The sequence below is a fragment of the Arachis hypogaea genome, chromosome 17, assembly GCF_003086295.3.
Source record: "Arachis hypogaea cultivar Tifrunner chromosome 17, arahy.Tifrunner.gnm2.J5K5, whole genome shotgun sequence".
Classification (NCBI taxonomy): Eukaryota; Viridiplantae; Streptophyta; class Magnoliopsida; order Fabales; family Fabaceae; genus Arachis; species Arachis hypogaea.
The window spans coordinates 126494486-126511334 of NC_092052.1; the positions used below are offsets into that span (position 1 = coordinate 126494486).

At 33.3% G+C, this 16849-nt stretch overlaps 4 protein-coding genes across 6 annotated transcripts; 1 reads left to right on the forward strand and 3 right to left on the reverse strand.

Moving 5' to 3' along the window:
- Window positions 1–260: 260 nt before the first annotated feature.
- On the reverse strand, window positions 261–1308 carry LOC112767431 (uncharacterized). Its single transcript, XM_025813293.3, has one exon. The coding sequence runs from the start codon at window positions 1096–1098 to the stop codon at window positions 418–420; it is 681 nt and encodes a 226-aa protein (XP_025669078.1). The 5' UTR covers window positions 1099–1308; the 3' UTR covers window positions 261–417.
- Window positions 1309–3417: 2109 nt separating this feature from the next.
- Window positions 3418–4446, reverse strand: LOC112765225 (uncharacterized). Its single transcript, XM_025811142.3, has 3 exons — window positions 4307–4446; window positions 4116–4216; window positions 3418–3980 (listed from the first exon to the last, which is right to left on the reverse strand). The coding sequence occupies exons 1-3, from the start codon at window positions 4402–4404 to the stop codon at window positions 3493–3495; spliced, it is 687 nt and encodes a 228-aa protein (XP_025666927.1). The 5' UTR covers window positions 4405–4446; the 3' UTR covers window positions 3418–3492.
- On the forward strand, window positions 4276–6066 carry LOC112765224 (uncharacterized). 2 transcript variants are annotated; one of them, XM_025811140.2, is made up of 4 exons: window positions 4276–4418; window positions 4559–4851; window positions 5132–5409; window positions 5506–6066. In XM_025811140.2, the coding sequence occupies exons 2-4, from the start codon at window positions 4584–4586 to the stop codon at window positions 5821–5823; spliced, it is 864 nt and encodes a 287-aa protein (XP_025666925.1). In that variant the 5' UTR covers window positions 4276–4418; window positions 4559–4583; the 3' UTR covers window positions 5824–6066. The 2 variants fall into 2 exon arrangements, with proteins under 2 accessions (XP_025666925.1, XP_072079667.1); XM_072223566.1 differs by lacking the exon at window positions 4276–4418 and having other exon boundaries at window positions 4454–4851.
- Window positions 6067–6183: 117 nt separating this feature from the next.
- LOC112765222 (filament-like plant protein) lies at window positions 6184–9355 on the reverse strand. Of its 2 annotated transcripts, none has more exons than XM_025811138.3 (5): window positions 8997–9355; window positions 8417–8476; window positions 7986–8295; window positions 6523–7790; window positions 6184–6431 (listed from the first exon to the last, which is right to left on the reverse strand). In XM_025811138.3, exons 2-5 carry the CDS (start codon window positions 8474–8476, stop codon window positions 6309–6311), a joined length of 1761 nt encoding a protein of 586 aa, XP_025666923.1. In that variant the 5' UTR covers window positions 8997–9355; the 3' UTR covers window positions 6184–6308. The 2 variants fall into 2 exon arrangements, with proteins under 2 accessions (XP_025666923.1, XP_025666924.1); XM_025811139.3 differs by having other exon boundaries at window positions 7986–8271; window positions 8997–9198.
- Window positions 9356–16849: the final 7494 nt, after the last annotated feature.

Here is a 16849-nt window from a genome sequence, read left to right on the forward strand (position 1 = left end):
ACCGTGACCATAGAAATCGTGACCATAGATAAAAAAACCGTGACTATAGACTTATGGCCACGAGAGAATAGGCCACAGTAAAAAATCGTGACTATAAATTCAAAACCGTGACCATAGATCTTTGGTCACTCTTTTTACTAGCTATGGTCATGGTTTTTTACCGTGTGACCATAGGCCTTTTTTTGTAGTGTAATTTTACGATATCCAATCCTTTGATGCTTCATTTATTTTTCAACGATGGTATAGTTGCATTCATCAAATGAATAAATCACAGTAATTTGTTCATAAATAATATTCAAATGCGGAGTACATACATATATATTTACATACACTAGCCAGTAATATAATATGTACAGACACATCAATAACTTAACAATAATCTAATCTAAACTATACAATAACAAGAATAATCAAAGGTTATTCATTCTTAGGCATGATCTTGTTGGTATTATTATTATTGGTTGAAACTTCATTGCCACAAATTGGACAAACCTTCTTAATCTGAAGCCATGTGGTTATGCAATCTTCATGAAAAGGGTGCTTACATTCCAGTGCCACCATTGATTCACCTTCTTCATATTCTATCTGACAAACTACACACCGATCGATTCTTTCATCATCACTATTAGATTTGCAAGTGTAAGGGTATAAGCAAGAAGACACTTCATTTTCTGATAATCCTCTATTCTCTTCTCCTATGATTTCTCCCAACTCAATCAACTCTTCATAGGACATTTCATCTGGATCAATTTCATCTTCTTCCATCTCTTCTTCTTCTCCCTCGTCATCTTCGTCGTAGTTGCTTCCTTCACCTTCAAGGAACTGGGTTTCTGACTCCTCAAAGTCTTGGCTTTCTAAATAATACTCGGAATCGCCATCTTCATCGCCCAACGAGGAATAATCATCTTCGTCGTCGTCTTCTTCATCGTCCTCACTTTCCATGGTTGCTAGGGTTGTGTATGTTGCTCCCTCTTGTTCTTGCAAGCTAATTGCAAGAATATAATCAAAGTTCTCTTGCTCAAATAATTCATTATTATTACTACTATTATTATTGCATGGTTCTTTGTGGGTTGGTTGTTTTCCATCATCACCTTCCATATTGTAGGGGGAAAAATAAAAATCTTGTTATGATGAAAATAAAAAAGAAAGAAAGAAAAAGAACTAAAATGTGATAGGTTTATGAGAAGAGAACAAATTAAAGTGATTTGATTTGTGCATGGTATTTGAGGTGATGAATAGAAACATATTCTAAATAGATTCTATTGGGGGAAGGAAGGATGAACAAACTTCCACGTCAAGTAAATGGTGAACCCTTTGTAATGGATTCTCAATATTCCATATTCTTGGGTTATTCTTAGGTCTTCTTATTACCAATGACAATTAATAATCATAAACTTTGGATTTTCCTTTTGGATAAGGTAGGCCTTTGTGCAAATTGCAACGCAATGGCAAAACATGTTCCATACGTAGCAATATACCTTATTCCAAAAATGAAGATATCAAATAAAATAAATTAGCATGCTCAGTTTTCAAACTTTAATATATCATTATTCTCTCTTTTCTTTTTGTCATGAATATATCATTGTTCATATGCGTGTTTGTCAATAACTTTGGTATTTGTCAGGCCACTTTTTTTTTATTTTTCAAAACAAACTAATTACATTTTGTTGGGCTTTTGATTTTGGGTTAGACCATCTCATGGTATGTCTTTTCTTTTCTGGGCCGGATGTTCTCTTTTTTTTTTTTAATTTTTTCCTACTCACTCTATATGTATTCTTTTTCTTTAAAAAAAAATTTACTTAAAAAAGAATACCCTGGTGCTATGGTGAAAAAAATTGCAACCAACACAAGTTGGCACAGATAGATGAAGATTTGTGTTTTTTAACCATTTTTCTCGAATTTAATACTCACTAGAGAATAGAAATGAAGCTGGGTTTTCTGGTCTCGTTTAAATACCAAAAAAAAATTTTTTTTTTTTACAAATGATTTAATTATTTTTAACCAAAAACCTGAATTAACTTTTTAAAAATAAGTGAATAAATAAATGAAGGTTTTATTGATAATGAATTTAATCAAATAATATATTTTCTTTCAAACCTACCTTTAAAGTTGGTACTTTTTTAAACCTAATTATTTGATAATAAGAATTTCATGAATAATACCATAACATGCATAAAGGATAAAGTTGATAAAAGATAAATAAATGTTTAGTGACGATGGCTAAAAGTCCGTTAGTGAAATGCAGAAGTTAAGAATTATTGTTTCTTCTAAATGTGATTTTTAGTTCAAAATCATTTCTGCGTTTATAAATAGAAAAATTAGCCAAATAAAAAATTGAAGTTTTTAAAAAGCTTAAATATTTTTTTCTTTCCGACGCATTGCCAAACACACCTAACAAGAGATTAGTGGCCTACTTTTGTGCCCAGTTTAAAACTAATAGCGTTTGTTTTGAGGTATTGAGACAGAGACTGGGAGACTGAGACTCAATATCATGTTTGTTAGTTCTGGTACTAAAATTTTTGTCTCTGTCTCCAAAATTTCAGTAGAGCAATGCTAGGAGGCCAGTAACTTTTGTGATTAGTAGCCATCAATGATGATTTAATGGTGTGAGATTGGTATGAGATTTCATCCAATGGCTCACCTTTCTCTGCTGCTGGCCAAAATTCAATAAAATTACTGGCCCCATAGACTTTTCCTTAATAGTATTTTAGTACCTCTAAAAAATGGGGACACAGAAGACTAAATTTTTTAGAGATGGAGACTGAAACTTTAATAACATTTTATACCTAAAAACATACATTCATTTCAATTAATTAATTCCAATTTTACTCTTTGTACAAATTAAATTAGAATTTTATTCTTGTTTCAATTTCTGTCTCCCACTTTGCACTAAATAGAATACTGAGATTTATTTCAGTCTCTGTCTCTTAATCTTTGTCTCTCAGTCTCAATCTTTCCGTCTCTATCTCTCCACCAAACGCTACTTAGTAGTGATGGAGATTAGTTCCTTTTTTCATTCTCCTCGTGTATAGCAGTTTCTAAATGGTAAATGTTGCTGAAATCAATACAATTTTACAAACTATGAATTTGAACTCATTTTAAAAAACAAAAATGTATAACATTAATCTATGTACTTAATCTATAACCCACGTTCTCTTCTCTTTATATATATACATTTCCAAACATCACCCCTAAGCGATCTAATTTCAATTTTTGCAATTTCATATCATATCTGCCTTTTTTTTCCGGTTATATTATAATTATATTGCTATGCTCTTTCGAAAAATTAGAGAGAGAAATAGTATACGTCACCCTATCAAGATCAAAACAAAATTGCATTTAAAATAACTTCATATACTGATTTCATGAGAGAATAGAAAAGAAGAAAATAGTTTCTATCAATGTCACAAGACAAAAAGCAAGAAGATACTTGTTTTTTCCCCCTCAAATTAACGAGTCATAAGCATATGCATTAATAATACAAAGAAGGTATTACTTTGTAAGAATTCTTTTTCTCCTATTGACACCTTTTCTAGCAAACTTAGATGTACGAGTTACCTTAATATCATGAACATTGCCTTTGTGATCACAATGTTCCATTACATTATTGCCATGATGCTTTTTGCTTTTATAACTACTAATCTCAACTCGAGCATGATCACCATTTCTAACCCGTAAAGATTTTCTCAAATGCGAGCTTTTGTAGTCTCTCCTTCTACGCGAAAGTGATGGAAAACGATTTGAAATACTTTCATCACTATAATCTTGTTCAGTTGCGAAGTAGAACCTGTTATCTATAGTGTTTCTTAACCTCCTCCTTCTTCTCCTTTTAATTTTGTGCAGTTTGGCACACAAAAAAGCACAGGCATATTCCCATATGCAACAATAAGAAGAACAACATGCCCATATTATTTTGCAAAGCCCCCGCCCAATGCACCCGAATATGCCTAATTTATGCAGCAGATAAAAGAATAATAGAACTGCAAAGAAAAACAGAACATTACAAGTTTGATCAAGGAAGATGTTGGATGCAATCCAAGATCCATTTAGAGTGAAAACTCAAGTATCCATTTGAGTTTCTATCGTGAATCAGATAACATTGATAAATCACTTACCCGCATACAGCAGAATAAAAACCATGGCGAGTCTCAAGAGATTGGCAACGCAGAAATTTTCGATGTAGCAAAGAAAGTCCCATGTTGGTCCACATACTGAACTGAAACAAATTAAATTCCAATTTTCACATTTCATGTTTAATTTTGAATTTCTTAAAATGCATTGACGAGTATGTATTGTATGGTGTTACCTACAAGACTTGCCGGAGAGGAACTCAACAGGGGAACTAAAAAGTTTGCCGACGCCGTTTCCAATTCCCTGAGCAAATGACTCAATAACGTTGCCCATAAATTGAAGATCAGGTTATTTCTTTGTGAAATGCAATTTTATAAGACTAGAAGCGGTTACCATATTCTTCTTTTTTTTCTTTCAACTGTTTCAATCTTTTCTTTTTCTTTTTTCAATAAATCCCTTATTTCACTCTGCGGCTCTGCCTTGGCAGTTGGCACATCGCCTTCCTCGCAGGGATGGGTAGAGAAGAAGGAGGACGAGAGCGCGGGAAGGTTGAGAATTTCTTCTTAGGGACTCTCATTTTGTGGGCCCTATCCGTTTGTTTTCAGATACTATTCAATAACCGCAGCCAGCTTCTCTACGTCGTTGCCGGTACTGTATTCTACCAGGGCTGTAATTCCCTCATCCGAATATTCTTTTGCAAACAAACGCACAAAGACAGAGACGCTCTCTTCGTCAACACCTCCGTCTCCCTTCTCCATTCTACCATCACCTCCGCTTCAGGTTCCCCCTTTTACTTGCTTCTTTCTTATCCATACACAAATCTGAGATGCGAATTCCAGATGAAATAAAAATCAGCCTCTTTTTGTTGCTAATTGGAGAAAAATGACATATAATTCCGGTAGCTGTAGTAACTTTTTCTGATTTGTGGAATCTAAATGTATTAGTATTTGTTTAATCGGTTGAGGTTAGGGTTTAGAAAAACCCACTCAATACTGCCTTTTCTGTTGATTGCCGTTGAGACTCATTTTTTCACTACTCATTGGTGTCCTGTCTTTTGCAGTGGTCTTTATTTTGCTCAGACAGGTGCTAATTAACGGTCCGAGTGGAATGTTCGATCACTCGCAGTTGGTAGAACATACATGGCCATGGGCATTTGAAGCATTGTGCTTTTCATGTGGTTACTTTGCATATGATCAATGGGATATGCTTTGCTACCACTTGTACAATGGTTGGATCCCTTCCATCCTTGTGCATCATCTGGTTCTCCTAATTTGCTTCACTCTTGCTTTGTATCGAAATATCACCATCAACTACCTCATTCTCACTTTAGTTTGCGAGGTAAGCTTTAGTTATTTTGAAACTCCACCTTCTTTTAAGTGATTGTACCATGATTGCCATTGTGTAATGTTTGAATGAGTTTTTGTGATGGTATAGCTGCATTCAATCTTTCTGCACGTGAGGAAAGTGAGACGGATGTCCGGTGTACGCGAAGCAAAGGCCAATTTTGTTAAGCTAGAATGGTTTCTTAATTGGTTGACATTCTTTCTGGCAAGGACTATACCTCACATTCTCATCATGGTCAAGCTCATCCGGGATGCTCACAAATTTGGAAGGGGAATGGAGCTACCACTGGCTCTGTTTGGCATGGCTGGTATGAATGTGTTGAATATTGGTCTTGGCCTTGATCTCATTAAAGCTTTTAATAGAGAGAGCAAGTCACACCAGACTAAGCAGCATCACCATAGTGAATGAGATAATAGAAATCAGCATAATACTTTGTTCTTATTGATTTCTTTGTATTAGCACACCCCTTCATTAAAAGTGTAATGTAATAAATTCATGGAGATGATGTATATTAGATCTAGTGTCATTTGTAAAGTACACAAATTGATTGTTGTAATCTCCGCTATCCAAATTGTTTTGGAAGAGGTATCTATATTCTAGGCTAGAATTCTAGTCATTTTATAATAATCTTTATACTTCAGATTTCAAAAAGTTATGAAAATGATAAAAATGGTAATTAAAGAGCACTTAGTAGGTCCACTAGAAGTTTTGATCCTTGGTTCAACAATAGAATAACCTTTTCAGAAAACAAAGATGATGTGAACTATGTTTGTTTCAAGATGGCAGTAGAAAGTTTCTGAATTACATCAGAAGTGAATGGCTTCCGTTATAGTTAGTTTCTCTACATCCTCATTCAATTTCTATTCCATTTTTAACTGGAATATCTACTCATGTTATGTGTCATTTGAATACAACTTGAAATTTTCAAGTGCTGCTAAGCAATTTAGTTGATTTCCCAAAGCTGCTATTGTTTGTTGGCAATCAGCAAGCTTCCCTGCAGCCAGTGCTAGATCCTCCTGCCATAGAAAACCATTTTATGTTACAAACACTGAAGTGTTTTCTAGATTCATGTCAATATCAAATTGTCAATGATGAGTGATGACCAACCTGTTTGATCTTCAAGTCACTGAACAACAATTTCTCATTTTGCTTCTTGCTTTCTAGCTCTTCCTCCAGTACCTTACACTTGATTGTGATTTCATCTGACATTGCCTGTTCTCTATCAACCTCAGCTTCTAATAACTGAACTCTTTTGGTTATTGATTGTGCCTCGGCTTCCATGCTCGCTAGTTGGTTTTCTATCATTTGCTCTGATTCGTTGGCATTTTCTAGCTCTCTTTGCAGCTCCTTCAATTTTGTGTCTGCCTCTCTTAGCCGAAGTTGCGAGGCCTCGAACTGCTCTTGGCATTTCATCAAAGCTATCTCCAGCTCAGATTTATCTACATTCGCCTTATCTAGCTTCTCTTTTAGTTCTTTCATCTGACGGTTCATCGTGTCAAACTCATCTGCAAGGGAGATTTCTCCGTTAGTACTTTGATCAGTAACAACTGACTCCTGGTTAAAGTTTTCAGTTGTAATCTCAGGCATTGCAGCAAATCGTTCCATTTCAAGAAAATCGTCCATGAGATCAATTTTAATAGCACTGGATGGAATTTGTCCACACTTGTCATTCTTGAACTGATCAAGCTCTGCAATTAGCGCAGCCGCCCATGAATCAGAACTCGGCTCACACTTGTCTGTTTCTGAGCCACTCTTCCTGCAGGCATCAATCTCAGCCGCATTCAGCCTCTCCCCGTTGTCTGATTGACTATCTGTGAGAGATTCAACACAAAATGAGGATGATGTAATTGATTTATGATCACTAACTGCCGAGCCTTTACAAGCTGTGCTCTTCAGTCTCCGGCATTTGGCCTCAAGCTTTGCCACTTTGCTGATGCTTTCTAAATGTTGCTTGCTAGCTATCTCAGCCGCTTGCGTGCTTAAATCCCTCTCTATTGTCCTTATTTCAAGCTCCTCTGATTGAGCTTGGAGTTCATGCTTCAGTTTCATATTCTCTTTCTCCAAAATTTCAATCTTATGTAACATCTCAAGATCAATTGATTGAGATCTAGCATTAGAAGCTTCCAATTTACTTTGGAGCTCAATGAGCTTGCTCTGGAGTTCAATTTTCGCAGATTCTAAGTCCCTTGTTTTGTTTTCTACAGCATCATGGAAATTCTGTTCCTTCTCTTCTCTTACTTGTCTTAGCTGCCTAACACACTCCTTAAGTGCCGCGTCTAAATGCGCAACTCTATCGTCCAAAGCCGAATTTCTGAGACTTAGCGCCTCGAGTTGCTTCTTTAAGCCTGCAACTTCTTTTTCAGCCTTCTCCCAACCTATAAGTTCATGAAAATGGTCCAATTACATATGAACTACCGAAACTTCATGCAAATTCTGTTTTGTGGTTTTCTTGCTTAGCAATCAGATGAATTGCTTAAGACAAAGTTAAAACAACACCAAGCATATTCAAGGTAGAAAAGCAATAGTGGAAAATATGAACCTATCATTACAAAACATTTCTATGTATGTACCTGCAATGGCTTCTTCAGCAACTTCAGCATGTAAATTAACCAAGTCTTCTTTGCCACTTACATTCACAAGTGCTGCAGATAGCTTCTCTGAGATGTTCCTCAAACCATAAGTTAAATCTCTGTCATTTATATTCGTTGCATCATCATTTGCTTCATTTTGATCTTTCTCCAATGCACTATATTTTACATTGTGCCTTAAATTTGAGGTGACTTCAAGTGAACGCACAATTTCGTCGACATCTTCAGCACTCGCCACGTCTTCTGATGTGATATCAGGGGATTGGTTCTGTCCCATGGGAAATTCATCATGCTACAGAGACAAGAAGAAAAATAACTAAACTATTTCCTAAAGAATTATAAAATATCTGAAAGCTATGCCTAATTTCAGAAAGAAAAGTTGGTGAATACACAATTTAGAGTGCTTATATTACCAGTTCATCCGAGTTCCTGTCAGAATCAGACCCTGAAAATTCAGTTTGCATGGAATTCATCTGAAAAGAAATTAACCAAAAATGTGGAGAGCAGAAAGCTTTGGTTAGTGCTTCATCAACTTTTTACTAAACAGAAACCTCATCCTGCAAGCTCTATCCTTTAGATATCAGAGAATTCAAAACACATTTTTAACATTTCCTTCAACAAACTCAGTTGTTTAGACAGAAAAAAAAAAAAAAGGTTACTTTGCTTGATATTTTCTGATTAGCTTTGTCTAGAAATAAACACAGAGCATGTGTACAGAATGAGCCTTTAGGGGTTAGCTTTGACAAATAAAATACCATTATAAAATATTAGAAGGAGAAGTATCAAAGTTCCTAGAGCAGCATTGAGACTTTTTACTGAAAGAAAAAAAAATAGAAAAAGAAAAAGAAAAAGAAAGAAGAACTGGTTCATAAAACCTTGCAGAAAAAGTACAGGTAATGAAACATTACATGGTATCCAATGCAAAATATCCCAAGAACATTACATGAAGTCATGAACATGAACAAAAAGGGAAAAAATAAACTCAAATAATACCTTTGACTCTGTGATAAGTGGAAACCAAACTTCAGGATAGCTAGAAGCCTAACAATGAAACTGGAAAAAAAAAAAGAATGAGTTTGAGAGTTCAGAGTATAAACTCAAGGTTTGAAATAAATAAATAAATAAAAAGGCTATAATCAGTGACATGGGCTGGTATATTTTGAAAAAAAGTGGGGGGAGGGGAAAATGGGAGAGTACAAGTGTGTGTTTCACTGCACAAGTGCACATAAAGATAACAAGTACTGACAAACAAGTAGGAGATTAGGGGATAATAGGTCTTTCTATTTCTTGAATTCTTGCTACCCCTTTCTCTTTTCTTTGCATATAAAAATAGATTGCCATGTGACACTACCATGTTCATTTGTGAATTTCAAGGTTATCTAAGTGCATTGCATGACCACAGTCACATTTTTTTAATATATTATTTATCTCATTTAGAATTTAATTATTGTATTGTACTGGTTAGGGTCATTTATGAACAATCCATGAATTCGACCGAATCCAAGAAGTCATTATTAGTAAAGTTTTTATCAACATAATTGTCTTCTTATATCTTTTGTTGTTTCATGGTCTGTAGTCTGTACAACAATTGTGTGTGAGAACAAGGTCATATGTAAAAATAAAAATTGATTTTAATACTTAATTAATTGAAAAACTTCTCTCCAGAGAAACATGACAGCTCGGTGCACAATCATTTAACGTTAATCCGGTCCGAAAAAGGTTGTACACTTGTACCTAAAAGATTAATGTATATAACCTAATTCGATAATTTCATCAGTGATTCTCTTCATGACTTGAATTCATAATCTTAAAATTATATGGAGACAACTCAACTATTACTCCAAAATTCTAATATCCAACACAAAATACTTCCATAAAAGTAGTTTAAGCATTTACACAGCAGTATATCATTCCTAAGAAAATGTTGTTAGAAGTTTATTGTAATTTAAATTTCTATTGTAGCCTAATTGTAATTATTTATAAATCATTAATAACTTAATCTCATCAATGCTAATGTTTGATGGACCCATTAGATTTAAAGATTATGACACATATAAAGATAGTCCTCTCTCACCAACGCAAGTTGGCACAGATGGATGAGGGTCTGTGTCCCTTAACCATCTCTCCCGGGTTCGATACTCACTGGAGGATGGGAATGGAGTTTGCTTGCTTGGGAGGGTCGCCCACTTTGTGTGCCTCTGCAGTACCCGAGGGACTCTCTGCCTCAATACACACGACGTCTTTACAATTTCCATTCACTGAAAAATATTGAGAAACTGTCATCTTGATGAACGTCTGCAAGAAAGGAAAGAGAGAAATCAGTGTTAAAGTTCAACTCTACTGTAACCAAAACTCTGCAAAATCAATTTTAAAGTTCAACTCCAGGTATGAAAATCACAACTTTTAAGATCTTAATTAATACTTCCGCTAAAATAAGTTTACAAATGTAACTATACCAGAGAAAAAAGAACTGTTTTCCTTTTCTCAATTCGCCATTAATAGTGACCATCCTTTTTTTTGTGCTTCACTTAGCATTTTGTATTATTTTGTAGTTTTTTTTTTAAAGAATGAATAGTATCTGGGCGGCATAAAAGAACAGAAAAATATACAATAATAACTTCACAGACAGCAAAAAGCCCCCACACTCACAGTATGTATAGTGCCACACATACAAACTGCCACTCTAGTTCCTTTAGTTTTTCAGTTTTCATGTTTCTTATTATTATTATTATTTTATTTATTTATTTATTTTTTACCAAAAATAAGAGACTCGAACCCGTAACCTTTTAATTGAGTATAGAAAGACTATGTCATTTGAACTATTATTCATTGGCATTATTATTATTATTATTATTATTATTATTATTATTATTATAGAGATCAATGAAGACTTCTTATTCAATAGATCATAAATATATGCAAAAGCATACATCTTTATATAAGACAAAACAAGTTGACCCACTACATAAGCAAAAGCAGCAAATAATATATAAGACAAACTCATTTCCCATTATTAGCATGTTGAATTTTTATTACATATATAAAACAATGTATGTAATATGGTAATACCAACTTATAAGATCGGTTAACTAAATGTCTCGATAAACGAGTTTGCATTTTCGGATTAAAAAAAGAAACACCTTGCTAGTAGAATTATTTTATCTATTTTATTGAATTAATATATGCATTGAGACCTACTAGCTTATTAAGAGTGTTCATGTATCTGCACATCAGTGAAAGTGTAATGTTTTGTTACCATACAATATGGCATTTTGCTACCACCTTCAATTTATGTTTGGTATGACTTATAACTCACATTTTTTTATGTCAAAGATATCATCTGTCTTATGATGTTGAAACTTAAAATATTAATTAGCCAGAACTCAAAAGTTTCTTCTCAAATTAGTAATTAAGATTAGGGAACCAATTATTGATTTGGTGGAAGTGGGACACGCCACTAGGACGCAGGCAGTGATATATAGTTGGAATGGTCAGAGAGTACATTACTTATTTTTTTTCCTTCTGTTTTATGGTGTTAAGATGAAATGAAATGAAAATGATGGCATATCTGCAATATCGGTACATAACATGGCGTCTAACCAAAACAAAACACACTCATAAAAATCTCTGTGACTGTACACAACCATAGCTATATATGACTATCTGCAGCTGCATGTATGTGTCATTTTCTTTAAGTTAGGTTTTACACAGTGCCTCCTTTTAGTAATATCAATTAACTGTGATTGTGATAGGCAACCATTTTGAAAAAAAAAAAAATCGTATACACAAAAAATTAATTATTAAATTAGTCACTATGTATTTTTTATAAAAATATATATTGTTTAATTTATTCTTAATATGTATTTTATATTAGTAATTAATTTTGGTGATTAATTTGGTGATTAATTTTTTCGTAAAAATTTTGTATGATTGTTTTGACAAATAAACTAAGAATAAGATAAATGCTAATTTTGAGCTTGTTTTAATGTTTTATAGTATCCATAATAAGATACTTTTTTTTAAGGTTGTCAAATAGGCTAATCTGACCTATTTAAGCCCGATTCATGGGTTAAATGAGTTGGACCGTTTAAGTCCGCTTCATTCGCAGGCCATAATTGTTCAATTCGGACCGTTTATGGTCAATCCGATGAGTTAAACGGGTCAATTTGTTTATTCTTTTATTTTATTTTTTAAAAAATATTTTGATAAAAAATATCACTTTTAGATTAATAGTCTTTAAAAATAATATTTTTTTTAGTTGATGGGTCGGATCGAAAAAAATATCGACTAAAAGTGTTACTTTTTTAAAAAAAAAATGTAAAAAAAAAACAGGTCACTCATTTAGCCTACGGGCTAACCTGTTTAACCCATCATTTTTTTCGGGTTAATCGAACTCAGCCCATTTAACTCAAAATTTAAACGAATTTAATTTTAGAAACAAAATCTACTTATTTAAATGGATAAACGAACTAGTCCAATGAATTTGACTCATTTTAACTGTCTACTTTTTTTTAGTTGTGTTATGTAGTTGTTTATGTTTTATCTTTGTACGTACTTAAAATTCTGATTCAACTTTTTCTTTCTTATTCACTCACTCCAGCCTAAATAAGCCATATGTTACTTGATCCACCTCGAATTCACACTCTTCATTTTATTTTATTTTATTTTGGGTAAATAAAGAAATAATACCGTCTAAGATATAAGAAAATAAATAAAGCAACGATATATTAGTGGGTGCATGTTACTATTGTGCTTCGCCGTAACGGAGTGGCAACGCATGTATGCGATGGAGGAATCTAAATTCAGATCCTGAAAATACAAAACATAGAAGTAGATATATGGCATGGTATTTAAACTATTCAAAAGTAATTGTTTTATTGACATCCATTAATATCTGAAATTTCAAAGAGTTTATCATATTAATAATTTTGGTGTTAAGAAGATAATTATACTAAAATTCAAATATTATTAGATTTCTTGCACCATCCGCTAGACGCATGGGGTCAACATCTTGATCCTAATAAACTGTTTGTAGTAAAGTTATTTTCAACATTTGTCGTTTATAAAATTGTAAAAGAATAAGAAAAGAAGAAAGAAAAAATATTATACTTTATATTTTTTGATTGATTGATTGATTGAATTATCTCATGAAGGTAAAATTAAATATATATAGAACATTGATCTAAGAATGATAAAAACAAATAAAGATAAGATAAGAACAACTAAAGATAAGATAAGATAAAATAATAAAGACTAAAATTGTAACTAAATTTATATATTCTATTGAGTTGAATTTGTGGGTCACGAAATTTCTTTATTGTTGTCATGGATTAAGATAGAAGAGTAATTTAATAATTAATAGGCACCATTAGAATTCGAATTAAGAATAATTTTTTTGTAGTAATTAAGTATTCTTAAACAGAGAAATGAATAAGATACAAAGACAAGACTAAATGTGCAGAGTAATTCTCCAACAATTAGGAGCAACAAACATCCTTTAATGGACACAAAAATCTTTATTATATTGAGAGAAATTATTTCATTTGTCAATCAATCAATGTAATATCTTTTGGATTGTTCATTCACCATTTATTTGATGAGATACAATTTGTAGTTTATTTTAAAAGTTTGTTTATTATTCAGTACTCAATACTGCATATTCTTCCAATCTTTTACTATTTAGGTAGAATTTAAATGTTATAAGAATAAAAATTAACTAACCTAGTATAACTAACTAGAGCGTAATACTTATTAATACACTTGAAAATTATTCTGTTGTTTAAAAAAATTATTAAATCTGATATCAAACATTAATATGCTACGAATTCACATAAAATGATATTTAACTTTTTAATTCTGTTACGTAACCAATAAGGATTTTACCAATTTCGGTCAACTCTTATTTATAACTGTATTTAATAAAAGTGTCTTTATAGATGTGTCTAATAAAAATATCTTTTTTATGGATGTATCTAATAAAAATATCTTTATGAATGTGTCTCTTGAATATATCTCCTTATATATATGTCTCTTTATAATAATTTATTATTATTGACAATAAATTAACAGACAATATATTAGTATCTATACTTTTCCTTAATTTTTGAATGATATGATATTTGATATTGTTGATGAATTGCTGATAAAAATATTAAGCCCTACGCCTCAATAGATTTTTCCTCCATACTTAACAATATTCCTTCTAAAAGAACTCACATGAAAGGAGAATACCATAGAAAAGAAGTTGGATGCATGTGTGATGGATATTTATAATCAATGCTTAATTAGTTTGGTTAAAGTCCTATTTGTAATTTTCTTGTCATTTTAAGAAAAGTGAATGGATTTTGTTGTAATTTTAACTTTTTTTATCCTCTTCTTCTTCTGGACTTAGCAAGCAGTAGAGTGTGGTAAGAACAGAGAAGCGAATTTATTGAGAACGATGGCGGTGAGTTTTAACATTGCAACAGCATTCAAATGCCTTTTTTTGTCATCGTTTTCCTCTTCCTATGCTGCTTCTTCGCCGCTTCTCTCCTTCGTGTCTCTCCCTTGCACACACACTCAGATTCGGCCTCCTCTCCCTCTATCCTTTGGCGTTAAGATCTCTATTGATTCTAATTTTTATTCTTTGGTTTTTGAATATGCACTCTATCTGTTTATTCTATTGTCTAATCTCACTAGGGATAGGAATAGTGTCTATTATGTTTTATTTTGCTCTATTTGCTTTCTTCTTTGCATTAACATGTGCATTCAATACAGAAGTGAATAGGTAGTACTATAGCTTGCTTACTAATAAAATTGTGAAAGAATAGGAAAAGTAAAAGAATGCGAACTTTTATTGATTGTTGATTGATTGAATTGAATTGAATTGAATATTGTAAATTATGAAGGTAAAACTATATATATAGAGCATTGACCTATGAAAGATAAAAGCAAATAAAGATAAGATAAGAAAAACTAAAGATAAGATAAAGAAAAGATAAAACAAGATAATAAAGACTATAATTGTAATTGAATTTATGTATTCTGTTGGCTGAATTTGTGGGCCATGAGACTTCTTTATTATTGTCATGGGCTAAGGTGGAAGAGTAGTTTAATACGCCCCCGCAAGCTGGTGGATGGAAGATATCAATAATCCACAGCTTGGATAAGTTCCGATGAAATTGTTGAGGAACACATGTCTGACGTGGTGACGTGGAAGAAAACGCGTGCGGCGGAGCTTGAGCTGCCGGCGGCAAAAATATAAAAGGAGATCCTGTGCTTGAGCAGCGATCTTCAAAAAATGCATGCGGCGGAGCTTGAGCTGCCGGCGGCAAAAATATAAAAGAAGATGCTGTGCTTGAGTAGCGATCTTCAAAAAAAAAGCGCGTAGAGCGCAATGAGATTGATCTTCAACGGGCGTGAATAGTGCAATAAGATTGGTCTTCAAAGGGCGCGTGGAGCGCAATAAGAGTGCAGATGGAACTGCTAAAACAGATGCAGATTGAACTACTGAAACAAAATACAGACGGAACTGCCGGAAGAAGGCGCAGACAGGCCATAGTGACTATTCCATGAATGATTGTTGTTTTCTGTTATAACAGGGTAACCAAGATTGATGTTGGATTTTTACTTGGATGGATGTAATAGAGATTAGTTGGATTCTGAGCTAAATTGGAATATTGATTATTTATTTTGGGAGGAGGTTAAAAACGTAGGGTGATTTCTCACCGGAAAGATGATAGCTTATGTATCCTCTTCAAGGAGGATACCAAGACTCTGATGCCATGATAAAATTGTGAAAGAATTCTTGATCTTGAATTCTTAGATTCTTCAAATTAGACATTACAAGTTGGAACATATGGGTACATTGCACCAGAGTTGGCTTATACAATGACTCTAACTGAAAACTGTGACGTCTATAGTTTTAGAGTGGTGGCATTGGAAACTTTAATGGGAAGGCACCTAAGAGAGCTAATCTCGTCTTCGTTAGATGACTCTTCTCACAAAAACACAATGGTAAAAGATCTCTTGGATCCACGCATCCGTTTACCATTAAGTCAAAATAAACTCAAGCTATAGTTCATGTAGTAACAATGGCATTAACATGCTTGTGTTCTAATCCAAAGTCAAGACCATCAATGCAACAAGTGCGCACGAGTTTTCTACTTCTAAATAGTCACTGTCGTTGCCTTTCGCTGAGATTACATTTCATCAAGTGATAGCATAATCTCTGGGAAGATAGCAATAGTGAAAATAATTGTTGATTAGAAGATGAATAAGGGTGCATGAGGGACTTCAAATCATGCTATTTCAAGAATATCAGAAGTTAATGCGAGTCATGTGTCAAACTCTCTGCTAATTGAGTTATTAACATAGAGAGGGAAAGAAATCTTGTTAAGAAATTTGTGTCAGTATATTTTTAATGAATATCTTACAGTATTTTACCTAAACTTCATGTCAAATCCCAATTAATCTAATAGGTTGCATTCTTTTAAAGAAAAAGAAAAAAAAGCGCGTAGAGCGCAATGAGATTGATCTTCAGAGGGCGCGTGTGGCGCAATAAGATTGGTCTTCAAAGGACGCGTGGGACGCAATAAAAGAGAGCGTATGGAGCGCAATAAGAGTGCAGATGGAACTGCTAAAACAGATGCAGATTGAACTGTTGAAACAGAATACATATATGACTGCTGAAACAGAATGCAGACGGAACTGCCGGAAGAAGGCGCAGACAGGCCATAGTGACTATTCCATGAATGATTGTTGTCTCCTATTATAACAGGGTAACCAAGATTGATATTGGATTTTTACTTGGATGGATGTAATCGAGATTGGTTGGATTCGGAGCTAAATTGGAAGATTGATTATTT